Here is a 13,008-nt window from a genome sequence, read left to right as displayed (position 1 = left end):
GCTTGCTCACCTGATTTGAATCCTTTTGCAAATCTTTGGAGTTGATGAAATCCAAAATACAAAAAAGCAAGTCCACTAACTTGCTGCAGTTTAAAACTGCAAGCAATACTGTGCCACAAGATTTAATCAAAAAATTTATAGACTTCATGCCAATATATATATAATATATATACACACATATATATATATATACATATATATATGTATACTTATATAAATATATAAATGCGGTATAAATTATATAAATGCTTTTATATAAATATATAAATGCGGTAGTGGTGTAATGGTAGAGCGTTTGCCTCATAAGCAAGAAGTTCTGAGTTCGATCCCCACCACGTCCCTAGTAGTACCGCGCTCAACTTGTTTCACAGTGCAGTGGCCTTGTTTGTCAAGGTTTGTGTTTCATATGTCAAATATGTAAGCTTATTCTACAAGAAGTTCAACTCAATGTTCTCATAAGACAGAGCAGTAACAAATTAGTAAAAAAACATCTAACTTGAACTTTTACTGTCAGTTTCTCTTTCAATAGGATTATCAGGAAGCTTTCTGATAATCCTGCAGAAAAACACAATATTTTAAAATCTTGACCTGTATCGAGTTACACTTAAAACATTAGTTTAAAATCTGAAACTGAAGACATTACAGAAAAACAATAATGGACAATAATTGTTACAAGCCAATAAAAATCACAAATAATAATGACATAGTAAATAGCTAAAAATAATAGCATTAGTAATAAAAATAATAATAATAAAGTAGACTGATAAATTTACAATATAATAAAATGCGTGTTTATTTAAAGAAGTCAATATGTCTTTATCAAATCAAAGCCATATGTTTATATTTTTATAAATAATATTTACATATATTTAGATTTACTATCAATAAAACAACTAATTTTATAACAAGAAAGAACAAAACTAAAATTTTTTTGTAAAAGACCCATTTATGTTTTTTTGTGATAAACTTTGATGCGAATTAGACTTTTTGATAAGCATCTTAAAATGCAACTGGATTTTCCATAGCAAATTTAGATTTTTTATCTTATGTTTTTTATGAGATATATAAAGAAATCTTGAGCTTCAAACTCTGAATTTAAAATAGCAATATTGTCATCCACATAACATTCGTAAAAAATTGGTACGGAAGATTGGCAATTATTACAGCATATTTGCTCATGGAACCTGATAAACATATTTGCTATAATTGGTGATAGAGAAAAAATTATTGCAATGCCATTATCTATTTTCATTATATTTTCATTGATCATAATATTTTTAGTTAAATAAGAAATGAGAAGCATATTTTGAAAATTAAAGTAAAACTTTTAATTGAGCCTTAAAAAAGTATTTTGAACTAGTTATGTTTTAAAGAACAAATCTGTAGCTACTTTTATAGTTTCTTTAAGTGGAATATTTGTAAATTAGTTTTCTGTAAACTTGTCTATTATATCAACTCTATTTAACTTTTCAACAAAAGAAAACAAGTCAAAATTAGAAAAATGTTTCAGTAAATGAGAAGATAATAAATCAAAAAAATGTTTGACAAATTTATAACATTAAAAGCATGCTGTTGTGAGCCAAACTGTTTGTTTAGGATAAATTTTACTGTAAATGTCTTTTTCAAAATATTTGAATTGTTTCCTAACACACACTACTAATTACATTATGACTAATTAGCTTTAATAAAGATACCAATTATATAAAAGTTTAATACCGGTGTAAAAGATGAACAATTATTATATTGATATTTTTTAATTGTAACAACAAAACATGTTACAATAAACATTGTAACAATGAAATTTGTTATGATTAACACTGTAACAATGAAACATGTTATGATTAACATTTTAACAATGGAACATGTTACAATTTACACCACAACAACAAAACAACGTTACGATTAAAGAATATCATGTTGTTGTTTTTTTTAAATACTTAAAAAGTAATAAAATATAAAATTGTTTTATTTGATTATAAATCAAAAAAATATTTCAAACCTAAATAAAAATAATGAACACTGAGTACACTCAAACTTAAACCTGTTCATTAGTATGAAGTTTTATGTCAAGCGGAAACTTTTGTGTGTATCCAAAAGGAGAAGACATTCGAGGTATAATTGATATCTAAACATAAAATTTTTAAAATGATAAAAATTCAGTCAATCCATCAACACGAACAAGCACCATTTTTATTCAAAAATTTATTATATACATCAAATATTTTTCTTATTTTGTTAAATGTGTTATTTATATTTTTTGTACTTTATTTCTATAAAAGCAAAAGAATAAAAGAATTTTCAATTCTAAAAACCTTAAGCACAGGTTCAGTGTATTTTAACATCCAATTGACAATAGCATGACCAGCTTCATGATACGCAACTATACGTCTTTCTATATCACTCATTGTGTTGGTACGCTTTTGAATACCTAAAGAAAAATGCATTTTCAATACCTAAAGAAAAATGCATATTGTTATAAATAAATGTAATCTGCCTGCTAATGTAGTGCATTTAACCCTCCTAGATTAAGCTTATGTAAGCTGCAAGTGACCCTGCTAGAATATGCTCAGTCTTAGACCTCAGTTTAAAACTCTGCCTTGACATCATAATCAATTGAAAATCAACATGTATTCTGTTATCTATGATTATTTTCAACTTGTTTCTCTGCACAGTGGCCTTGTTTGTCAAGGTTAGTATTTCGGAGTTAGAGAGCTGAGAGAGGGTTAAAACCACAATTAAGTAGTCTCCTTGTCTGTAGTGGCCTTGTCGGACTTGGGGAGGTGAATTAAAATAAAATAAAAATTAAAGCAATTTAATAATTTTTTTTTACTTTAGTTAAAGTGATAACCAAGTGCTAAGTCAAGTTGTGTTCATATCATAAATAATCCTTAAAAAATAAGTTTAATGTTAAATTTTCAGAACACATTATTTATCGAGACATTAGCAAAAAACTATATAATTTTTGATGTCATTTTATTTTTCTCAAAGGTAAGTGCAGGCTTTTTGATTTTTTTTTTTTTAAATACTGGTCTGTTTAATGAGCTTTTGTAGTTGATAAATGACATCAATACAAAAAAAATCTTTCAAATAGCTTAAACTCGAGTTACAAATGTTATGTTTGGGTTTTTCCTATTGCAATTAATTTTTATGAAGAAGAATACTTTTGTATATAACCTTTTATAAAACAAATAAAAATAACATGATAAATAAATAAACGCTTTAAAAGTCTAACTTATATTTTTATTGGTATTATACTGGTATTTGTTAAAAACAAGTTCTGCTTATAAAATTTTAAAACCAAAAATTTTTTTCTTCTTTATTGATTTTTTTGGATTTAGTAAGAAATAATGCATATTAATAAGAAATTTCAAGGTATACAAAAACAAAATATTTTAATGGAAATAAAAAGTAAAACAATGTTAGAAAAGCAGTATTCTTCGTTTAAGTACAATTTTTATTTTGTTCTAAGTTTCCAGTTGAACTGATGCGCAAAACAATTTTTTAAAAAAAGGGGAAAACCCAATCTAATTGTTTAGTTGTGTAAATCGTATAAAAAACTTTGCGGTAAGTAGATTTATTATTAAAACCAGATATTTTTATAACGAAAAAACTATGCAGATTCATGGAGTTAATAATAACCTCTAAACTGGAAGTATAATGGCATAAAAACAAATGTTTTTTGTTAATATTTCAATAAATCAATTGTTTTGTTTATTTTAATAAACTTAAAACTTATTTTCTGTTTATTTACAAAAAAAAAACATAACTTGTTTCTGCACTTGGGAATCCCTTTAAAAAACAGTTAAAAATTTAAACTAAAATTTGATCCAATACTCGCTTTTTATTTAGGTTAAAAGTGTGATAATTTAAACACTGCATTGAGTATTTATGGCTGACATAAACAGTCCTTTATTCAACCTGGGCAAATCCTGTACTCTTAGGTACCCAGGCGCACTAAAAACATTAAAATGTATCAACTAAATGTAAAAAGCTTTTTTCAAATTATTACTTATTAAAGTAGAAATGCTAAGACACCTGTTTTCCTAAAACAAATTAAAAATTCAACATTTTTTATCAAGGTTTTTGTAACTAATAAAAATAGTTTATTAGTGCAATAGTGTCATGTATTATTTATTGTCATGTACCATTTAAATACAGAGGCAGAGCTTTCACAAGTTCAATATAGCTATTTCACAGGCATAGTGTGAACTCATAATATTTCTATTTTAATATCAATGTCAAATGAGGATGTGTCACAAAAAATTATGGTAATTGAAGCTTGGGGATAAGAAGACCCCAAATTATGGTCCCCTAACTCTTTAGCAGGGGATACTGTATTTTAAACATAATTGTATTGTTCCCAAGCTCCAATTAACACAACTTTTTGAAACAAATACTTATTTGACCTGCATTTATTAGTATTAAAATATAAATGTTTGGAGTTCACACCATGCCTGGAAAATAGCTATATTGAACATGTGAAGACTGTGGCTCCAATTCTAAAATATATACATTTATCATTTATATATATTAGGGTGTCCCAAAAAACAACATTTTTGAAAAATATATGCAGAGACCCCCTTAATGTGTTCGATCTAATACAAAAACACTAGATTTAAAATTTTTTTGAATAAAAAATATTTTAAGGGGTCCCTCAAGACCCTGGAATATTTAATGGGTCCCTAATATTTTCAAAAAAAAAATTTTTCAAAAATATGTCAACCTGGTACTCAAATGAAGCGAACTTATATAAAAATTTCAAAAATAATATAGATTTCAAATATAGAATTGTTATTTTTGGTTTTATTACATGAAAAATTACGTTTTTTAACAAAAAACAAAAAAATGCATTTTTTATGTATTTTTATGACAATTTTGATAAATAAGTTAAAATTTTTCAAAATTAAATATTATTTTTGAAATTTTTATATAATTTTGTTTCATTTGAGTACCAGGTTGACATTAAATATTAGGGACCCATTAAATATTCGAGGGTCTTGAGGGACCCCTTAAAATATTTTTTATTCAAAAAAATTTTAAATCTAGTGTTTTTGTATTAGATCGAACACATTAAGGGGGTCTCTGCATATATTTTTCAAAAATGTTGTTTTTTGGGACACCCTAATATATATACATGTATCCTTTATTAACCTTCATAAAAAATAAAAAACTCCTTGATAGACTTTTACTTTTTAATAGACAATAACTTCTTTGGCAAAGAATGAAGCATAGAATGTGTTAGAAAACTATAATATATTTATATAAATTCATATAAGTATATTTATATAATATTTATGTTAAGTTTATCACAGGTTTCTCAATTAACTCTTTTTCAGTAACATGTTTTTAAAAAACTGGTTTTACCTGACATAAAATTTTAATTTCGTGAACATTACTATTTTTTTAAACTTAAATGTTAAACTCAAATCTTCTGTAAACTGTTCTCCAAAGCATAAAACTGAGTTAAAGAATAAAATTGTTGTAATAAACCTTAGTATAGCCTCCTTAAGACAATATATTGCTTACAAACAATACATTTTAAAAAATATATACATAGTGACAATGTTTTAAACAATATATTGCATAGAGACAATATATTTTAGATAACACATTGCATTGAGACAATATAATGCAAAGAGAAATGTTTTGAAACATTTTAACATTTCCAAACCTAACATTAATATAAAAAGACATTTAAGATAAAAAAACTTGTTTCTCCATTTTAAAGGCTGGAAAAAAAAAGCTTGTTATTTTAATCAAGGTTTGTTATTCAGAGTTATTGAGTTAAAAATTTAAAATTTAAAAAACAATTAAAAACAAAATGAGTAGTCTCATTGACTGTGGTGGCCTTCTTTACCCTTAATAAGTGAACAGATATAAAAAATTTTATAAATATTTATTTTTCTAATTTCTTAATTTTTATACATCATTTATTGTAGCAACAAAAAATGGAAAAATTTACAACATTTTATTTTAAGATATTAACAAATAAAATACATTAAATAATAAATAAAAATATTTTGTAAACAGAATCAATAACAATATTCAAATTTTATTTATGTAATGATTAAACTTAGTAAATTAAAAAAAGTATTTGTTAATAACTATAAAATAAAAAAAAAGTAAAAAGAACCTGCAATTACACGTTCAACAGCATACTCAAAATTTGCAGAGTCCACACATTTTTCATTTAACCGAGCTGCATGCAACGCAGCCTCATTACAAATGTTTGCTATATCAGCTCCTACAAAATTCAAAAGTTTTAAAAAGCAATTTTTATCAAAAATAAGTTGAAAACTCTTAGTTATAAATGTAAATAAAAAAGTAAACAAATATTACTCAAAAAAATGAAAATTACATTATCAAGATTATTGATATTCACATTTATTTCATTATTAAACAATATTTTATAAATTTTAACGCTAAAGTTGTTTCATAGAAAATTAACTATAAAAGTTAATGAAAATTTCATATAAAAATTTTAGTATAATTTCATAATTATTTAAGTTTAATTTACAACTCGGATTAATATAACTATTAGGTATAAATTACTTTTTAAAAATTTATAATTTATAAAAAATATAATAAGCAGAGTTATCGACCATAATAATTATAATTTAATATCATAACTATATTCATAATTATAATATTAATTACATAACCTGCTTTAAACCAAAAACTAAAAAACAATACTTGCCGCTTTTTCCAGGAGTGAGTTCTGCTAATCTCTCAGAGTATTTAGTTAATGAACTCCCTAACTTTAAATCACTTAAATAGATTTCAAAAATGTCTTTACGCTCAACAAGTGTAGGTAAATCAATTGTAATGGTTCGATCAAAGCGACCAGGACGCATCAAAGCCTGTAAGATAAATGCTAAATATGTTCCAATAACACATAAGAATAAAATTCTTAACATAAAAATAAAAACTAAACCTGGTCAAGAATATCAGGTCTATTTGTTGAGGCCAACATAACTACTCCCTCTCCACTGTTTATACCATCCATTTCAACAAGTAGTTGATTTAAGGTACTTTCTTGTTCACTGTTGCCACCTTGTCTATAAAAACATCAAATATCACTATTATTAGTAAAAAAAAGTCATTTAACTCTGCCAAAATATCTGGTCAAGTTTATTTGGTCTTCCAAGGTCAAGTCTATGTGTCACTTTCTACTTTTTTTTTGTAAAACTACTCTTGAATAAACCACAAAATCATTGTATAAAAGTTCTGCAATCTTAGTTTGCTTATAGCATGATATTTAAAGCTGCTTAATTTATTCAATTTTTCTCAATAATTTTGTGGCTACAATTGAACTTTTTTGTAGCTATTCTTAGCTTTTTAGTTCATTTTTGTTTCTAAAGTGATTTATCTGATTCTTCTTTAAACTTCTCCTAGAAATGTTTTGCTAAAATTTACCTTATGTTAATTTTCTTTGCATAAAATACGTACAATCATGGATTTTAATGTGTTTTTTTTGTTATTAATAAGATTATTTTCCCAGAAAAAAGGAACATTAATATTAATATAAATCAAAGATGCAAAGAAGTGCCAGTTGTTAAGAAAAAACAAACAAAAAAAAACACTTGATGCGTTTTTCATTAATGGAAAGAGGAAAGGAGGAAGGGAGGGGGAGGGGGAGGGAGAGGAGAACTAGGGCTACTACAGTCAGAGAGGCTAACTGTTTTTTTTTTTTTTTTTTCGGACAATTTTATTTGATTTATTTTATTGAACTCACTGTCAAACCTAAACTCTAAAACTCTAAAAGAAAAACCTTTTTGAATAATAAGTTTCTTAAACTTAAGCTGGCCAGAGAAACAGGTTGAGTGGTGTCTATAACACTCATTTCTTTTTATAACTGTGTTTCAACCCTCTCTTAACTCTTTAACTCCAAAACACAAATAATGGCTGCTGAGTGTGAAGAAATAATTTGAGCACAGTACTAGTTGAGCAGGGGTGTCATGGAGATTGAACATATGATATGAAGATAAAAACTTACAACACCCAACCTTTCCCAAATTTATGCAAAACTAATAATTTTTAGGAAAAATATATGGGTTTATATTTTGTAAATGTGTAAATATCTTTTATATATGAAGTGTTTCTATGTTTGTGATGTGTTATGTTATGTGTTTGTAGTTTGTAAGTGATTATTATGTTGTTTGCATGGTTTCAAATTGTTGTGACTTAGCTTAGTTTACAGCAAGAGTGTTGACCTTGCTAGCTAAGTGGTGTACTTTGTTATAATGTAACTTGGCTTTGTTGAGAGCAAGATTGTTGTTTGTGCAAGTTAAGTGGTGTCCTGTCATGATGAAACACATAAATTAAATCTGTTTGTAGTTAGTGTAGTCATAAAATGTGTTAAAAAAATATTGTTGAAATAATGTGTTTATAAGAAATGTTGAAAAGATATAGTTTCTAATATCTATAATTTTTTTTATATTTATAATTTTAAGTAAATTTTATTGAAAAGATATACACGGTGTGTCCCAAAAATAACCGAACTTTTTGGATATAAAATAAAACACACATTATATTATCATTGAAAGTTATTATTTATTAAAAGTAGGTTCCATCAGACTCAATACAATGTTTAGCACGATCAACCAGCGCATGCATAGATTTTTTTATGTCATTTATAGGAATGTTCTTCAGCATCACGGTTACAGCTGCTTGAATGGCTGGGATATTAACATGCTCCTTTCATCTTGGTTTTCAGTTTTGGAAATAGAAAATAGTCACATGGTGATAGATCAGGCAAATATGGAGGGTGGTTGATGAGAGAAATCCATTTTTTCATCAAAAATTCGTTCACTTTTTTGGTCGTGAGGTGGTGCATTGTCGTGCAATAAAAACAGTTGTTGCCCTGCTGTATATTCAGGTCTAACACGACTAATTCTTTTCCACAAACGATCTAAAACGCCTAAATAGTATTCTCCATTAACAGTTTGACCTTCTGGAACAAATTCCTTGTGGACAATACCCTTTGAATCATAAAAAGTAATCAACATTGTCTTGATTCGAGACTTCTGGAAATGCATATTTTTTGGTTTTGGCTCGCCTTTGGAGTTCCATTCAGCAGATTGACGCTTAGTTTCAGGGTCATATTTAAAGTACCATGACTCATCACCAGTTATGATCGAATCAAGAAAGTCTGGATCGTTTTCAACAGCTTCAACAATGTCTTTGCTCCACACGAGCGATTTTTTGGTCTTCATTTAATTTATGTGGAACAAAACGCGCACATACCTTTCTTTTACCCAAATCTTGAGTTAAAATTCTCCAAATAGCGTTTTTACTTGTATTTAATTCCTCAGCCAACATTCTCGTAGTAAAATTTGCATCGATACCAATGATTTCACGGACTTTTTCCACCAATTCAGCACGATTACTAGCTTCTGGATGACCTGGCCTCAGATCGCCATTTAAATCCTCGCGATCATTTTTAAATTATGTAAACCACGTATAAACTTGAGTACGACTCATACAATCATCACCATAAACTTTTTTCATCAATTCGTATGTCTCAGCGAATTTTTTTTCAAGTTTAACACAAAATTTTATATTCGCTCTTTGTTCCATTTTTGTTTTGTAACATTAGGACGAGTTTTTCTTTTATTGAAATGGCTGTAACTTTCACATCTGTCATCCGATTTACATGAATGTAGGTACGTTTGAAAGAGGATGAATGTATCTTTTTCATGCTGCAAATTATCAATGGATGGCGCTGCATGTTAAATGATTTAAATATGAAGTTCGGTTATTTTGGGGACACACCCTGTATACTTCATTAAATATCTATATACTGTTACTTTTTGAGTAAGTTTGTTTAAAAGATGTATACTCTGTTCTTTTTTGTTAACAATTTATGCTTTTTATGATAAATAAATTTTGTTAAATAACTGGCTTCCTTTTTACTAATAGCTCCTCTCCATTTAAACATTTAAGAGTTTCTATTTTCCTTCATTAGATATGCTTAACTTGAATTTATTGTTTTTTTTATTTATAAAGGTAAATATACAAAGTGTTACATAAGTTTTAGTAACTTTCATTAAGTTTTTAGGACTTTTTGTATACTTTTTAGAGGATTGTTTGTATATGTTTTCTCCATGATAAGTATGGATCAACTTGTTTGTCAGCTATAACAAGAGGATGTGATTATTGGAATCAAGAGATGAGAATGATGAGAAGTTCTTAGCAAACAATTCAGCTTTATCTTAAGGTGAGGTAACAAAATCATGCAAGAGAGGTGGAACAAAAGATTTCCCCTTAATATAGACACTGTTAAATATCAATATTTACTGTCATTTTGTAGAAATGCTATATGATGATGATGTTACAATATGATGATCATAACTACAATGGTGACTCCAGTGATGCTCAGTTCAGCCAAGAGAAATGTTAAATACAACAGATAAAGAATATAAAAATATGTTATTTAATTTTTAAAAGAAACACCAAATTAATTGATAAGAACCATACCTATGTGTAAATATAAAAATACAAAACTAAGTAACATTACTTAGCAGGAATTATAATTGTAGGCTAAAATATTACAAAGAATAAACATTTATAAAAAATACCCTGGTCTCCTTGCTCTTCCAATGGCATCAATTTCATCAATATACACAATACATGGAGACATTTTGCGAGCTTGAGAAAATAAATCTCGTACTCTAGCAGCACCAACCCCTTTAAACAACATTAAAAAAATGATTTTATACCATTTTAGTAAATATAAAAATAAAAATATTGATATATAAATTGTAGTATATTAAACCTACTTATTATATACTATATTATTATATATTGTAAAAATAAATATTAATTATATATAGTTTCCTTAAAAAGCGGATGAAAAAAGTGAAGACTAAAAAGAAATCAGTTCAAAAGTTTAAGACCACATCAATGACATTTAGGAAATGCAATGAGAACTTGCAATTTAAAAAAAAGAAAGTGTTTTCTAAAAAATACTTAAAGAAATAAGAAAACTTTACTATGAATTTACACTAAAATGCTCTTGCTTTTTAAATGTACATAAATGATAACAGATATTGTTAAATCTTTTTTGTAGTCAAAGTAAATCCCAATAACGTCAAAAATTTTAGGTTTTAAAACATTCTTAGCAAATGTTTTTACTACTTTACTTGATACTATTATGAAATAAAACAATAACAAAGATCTTATATGTATGTTTCTTTAACATAAGTTATTATGAAATAAAACAATAACAAAGATCTTATATGTATGTTTCTTTAACATAAGTTATTATGAAATAAAACAATAACAAAGATCTTATATGTATGTTTCTTTAACATAAGTTATTATGAAATAAAACAATAACAAAGATCTTATATGTATGTTTCTTTAACATAAGTTATTATGAAATAAAACAATAACAAAGATCTTATATGTATGTTTCTTTAACATAAGTTATTATATAGTAAATTTATGTTTCTTTGAAAAAATACTTGATTTCATAGTGCTACTTCAAGTTTCTAGTTTTCTAAAAATTAGTTTTATAGCTTTAACATTTTTATTTTTTAGACAAGTTTTCTGTATAATTTTGTTATATAGTAAGTTGTAATTTGTTAATAAATATGAGAACCGAGAGTTTAATGTCAGTGAGAAATATAGATAGTAACAAATTATTAAAAAAAAAAAATCTTAATGTCCATATTTTTTGAAATGTTAATGTATATATTTATTAGAATATATATGCATATAATATATTTTAGCTATATTTTTATACATAATATTTTTGAACCCTGATATAGAATTGTTATGTTATTAAGATTAAATTATATAAAATTTGAATAAAATAAAATCAAAAAATCAGATATAAATTTAAAAAAATCAGATTAAAATAAACAAAATCCCATTGAAATCAAAAAAATCTGATAAAAAATTAAAAAAAAAAATGGTCATGATGTTTAATCTTTTGATAAAAAAGATGTTCTAAAAGAAGACCAATGCGTTACACATCTCCACTCCATCTTCTGGTGCATTATTTCTATAGTACTTATTTTTTTAAGTTAAAAAAATAATAATATTGACAATATATTAATTGTTAAATTTCACATAATTTAAAAAATCATTTTTTGACTTGAATAAGACATAAACTTGAGGAAACTAAGCATTTTTAAAAAGTAGATCGTGAGATCTACTTTTTAAAAATTTAACTTTTTTATTTTTTAGACAAGTTTTCTGTATAATTTTGTTATATAGTAAGTTGTAATTTGTTAATAAGAGAACAACACAACTAAAATAAGAGACACAACTTTTATAGTTTCAAAAGAGAAAGGCCTATAAAACTTGTAAAAACAAACTCAATATAAAAAATGCTAAAATAGTCTGAGCAAATATCTCTGTAAGAAACATGTAAGAACTTATGTGTTTAAAGATTCTTTAAAATGTTAGAAAACATTCTAATAAACATGAGCATTAATTGAAAAATGATATTTAAAAAAATCTCATAATCAGACAACTATGGTCAGATTGTTTCTTTAAATATTAAAAAAAGTCAAGGTTCAAGTTGCTGCAAAAGATTCACTTTTCATATTGTTTTGTTGGTCTTGTTGTTGTGGAGAATATTTGTGGTTCAATGGAAATATGTTTATTTATAATTTGGAATTCAAGAATAAATTACCAATAATATTGTATTAGAAAAGTTGGCAAGACTTTACTGATTATTTGATATCTTTTAGTAGATCTAGTTGTGGTGAACAGTTTTGGCCAGAGTGGAATAATGTGCACCCATAATTATGGGTAGTGGGGCCTATTCTCTCAGACCTCTACCCCAAACTAGCATATATTACCATAATGTGGCATCATTTTATAGGTGTGATTGTAGGAAGCGTTTCTTTATTCAAAAGTTATGGTGAACATTTAAAATTAGGGACTCTAAGAGAGCATTTAAATAAATATTATATTTGTATACTGCTGTTTAACATTACTCACTTCAATGTGTGTGCTTTAAAAACACACTTTAAAGTGTGTGTAGATACTGCT

At 26.2% G+C, this 13,008-nt stretch overlaps 2 protein-coding genes across 5 annotated transcripts in view; both read right to left on the bottom strand.

Annotated features, from left to right (window-relative positions):
- The window catches only part of LOC136072098 (mitochondrial inner membrane m-AAA protease component paraplegin-like), a 69,890-nt gene that overhangs the window by 14,283 nt on the left and 42,599 nt on the right, over positions 1 to 13,008 (bottom strand). For all 4 annotated transcript variants that reach the window (XM_065820387.1, XM_065820389.1, XM_065820388.1 and 1 more), the window contains exons 10-15: positions 10,581 to 10,689; positions 6,935 to 7,058; positions 6,698 to 6,860; positions 6,134 to 6,244; positions 2,313 to 2,428; positions 2,042 to 2,125 (exon numbers count right to left, since the gene is read on the bottom strand). In XM_065820387.1, coding sequence (XP_065676459.1) covers positions 2,042 to 2,125; positions 2,313 to 2,428; positions 6,134 to 6,244; positions 6,698 to 6,860; positions 6,935 to 7,058; positions 10,581 to 10,689 — 707 coding nt within the window. The remainder of the gene's footprint in view (positions 1 to 2,041; positions 2,126 to 2,312; positions 2,429 to 6,133; positions 6,245 to 6,697; positions 6,861 to 6,934; positions 7,059 to 10,580; positions 10,690 to 13,008) is intronic.
- LOC136072099 (transmembrane prolyl 4-hydroxylase-like) overlaps positions 1 to 13,008 on the bottom strand; it is a 116,997-nt gene that overhangs the window by 65,592 nt on the left and 38,397 nt on the right. The gene's annotated exons all lie outside the window — the stretch shown is intronic.

This window comes from Hydra vulgaris, chromosome 15 (assembly GCF_038396675.1).
Source record: "Hydra vulgaris chromosome 15, alternate assembly HydraT2T_AEP".
Lineage (NCBI taxonomy): Eukaryota > Metazoa > Cnidaria > Hydrozoa > Anthoathecata > Hydridae > Hydra > Hydra vulgaris.
Note: the sequence above shows the minus strand (reverse complement) of the source record. Positions and strands in the feature narration are given on the sequence as shown.